This window comes from Mandrillus leucophaeus, unplaced genomic scaffold (assembly GCF_000951045.1).
Source record: "Mandrillus leucophaeus isolate KB7577 unplaced genomic scaffold, Mleu.le_1.0 Scaffold273, whole genome shotgun sequence".
Lineage (NCBI taxonomy): Eukaryota > Metazoa > Chordata > Mammalia > Primates > Cercopithecidae > Mandrillus > Mandrillus leucophaeus.
In genome coordinates, this window is record NW_012102843.1 from 660,250 (window position 1) to 661,994 (window position 1,745).

Here is a 1,745-nt window from a genome sequence, read left to right on the forward strand (position 1 = left end):
GGTTTTAATATTACTGATGTGATCTTACATATTTTTATTAAGGGAATGAAAAGATCTTTTCTCTTCCTGATCTATCTTTAACCCTGTATTTAGTAACCTACAAATGACATTCTTTATATAGCACCTTATTCTCCCTGACCCATCAGAATTCAGACAACTTACTAGCTTTTATGGCAATCTGGTTATTTGCATAAAATCAATACAAATCTGTCCTTTTTATAACCAGGCTATAGTTGGTTATATAAACAAGGTCAAAACCAAACAACCTTAAATGCATACTACTAAGTGAAAGAAGCCAATATGAAAAGGCTAGGTACCGTATAATTCCAACTATAATATATGACATTCTGGAAAGAAACCTATGGAGACACTAAAAAGATCAGTAGTTGTCAGAGGTTCAGGGGGAGGGGAGAGGAATAAACAGGTAGAGCACAGGATTTTTAGAGCAATGAAAATGCCGTATGATATTAAAATGGTAGATATGCATCATTACACATTTGTGCAAGCACACAGAGTGGACACCACCAAGAATGAACCCTAGTGTAAACTATGGACTTTGGTGAAAAACGTCAACGTAGGTTCATCAGTTGTAGCAGGTGTACTCTGGTGGGGGATGTTGATAATGGCAGAGGCTGTGCATGTTCGGGGAATGGGCTATATAAGAACTCTATCTTCCTCTCAATTTTCCTGTGAACCTAAAACTGTTCTAAAAAGAGCCTTTTGATAAAAGTCAAACCAGGCAGTTGAATAAATTAGGGGGAGGAGGGAATTAGGTGCACATAATTAAGCATAACAATTTCATGTCTTCATTTTCCTAAAAACATAAAGACAACAAGTAGGTCTTACTTGATTTCCTTCACAGGTACTTTCTTCTGAAGAAGCTGCTGCACCATAGCTTTTTCTGAGGGAAGCAAAATTAATAAAGCTTCACCATCCTCTTTGTACCTAAACAAAAAGAAACAAAAACTTTAACACATCAATGTAATCTGCATTTTACACTGTAACAGTGTGATGAATAGATAAACATGGAAACCAGTTCATCTAATCATTAAATATCAGAGACTGGCTTTCAACCTCTAATAACAGAAAACTAGGACTCTGAACACCTCATATCATTTTCATCACTAGTTATCATTCCTAGTGACTTTCAGGCTGTTCCACAGAAGATGATCTAAATTCTAAGAAATAAATCAATTAAAGAGATTTTCTTAAATAGCTCTCTATCCATATAACAAGGAGACAATTTCTCACTCAAGCCACTAGAGGATCATAATAAAGTTAATCTCTGCAGAAATATGGCACCCAATATATACGTTTAAAAAAAAAATCAATTCCTTTTCCTGGGGGTTTTATTTACACCTTGGAAGTAAAATTGTCCTGAAGCATTAGTTGTAAGAAATAGATCTGTTCGGCCAGGCGCGGTGGCTCGTGCATGTAATTCCAGCACTTTTGGGAAGCCGAGGCGGGTAGATAACCCAAGGTCAGGAGTTTGAGATCAGCGTGGCCAACGTGGTGAAACCCCGTGTCTACTAAAAATGCAAAAATTGGCTGGGCGTGGTGGCGGGTGCCTGTAATCCCATCTTCTAGGGAGGCTGAGGTAGAACTGCTTGAACCCAGGAGATGCAGGTTGCAGTGAGCTGAGATGACACCACTGCACTCCAGCCTGGGCAACAGAGCAAGACTCCGTCTCGAAAAAAAAAAAAAGAGAGAAAGAAAGAGAGAGAGAGAGAGAGAGAAAGAGAGAG

General features: G+C 38.5%; 1 protein-coding gene across 1 annotated transcript in view; it reads right to left on the minus strand.

The window, feature by feature from the left end:
- Positions 1 to 1,745, minus strand: part of DDX10 (DEAD (Asp-Glu-Ala-Asp) box polypeptide 10) — a 275,033-nt gene that overhangs the window by 225,644 nt on the left and 47,644 nt on the right. Inside the window, exon 10 of the mRNA XM_011984743.1 lies at positions 847 to 945. Within this exon, the coding sequence (XP_011840133.1) occupies positions 847 to 945 (99 nt within the window). The remainder of the gene's footprint in view (positions 1 to 846; positions 946 to 1,745) is intronic.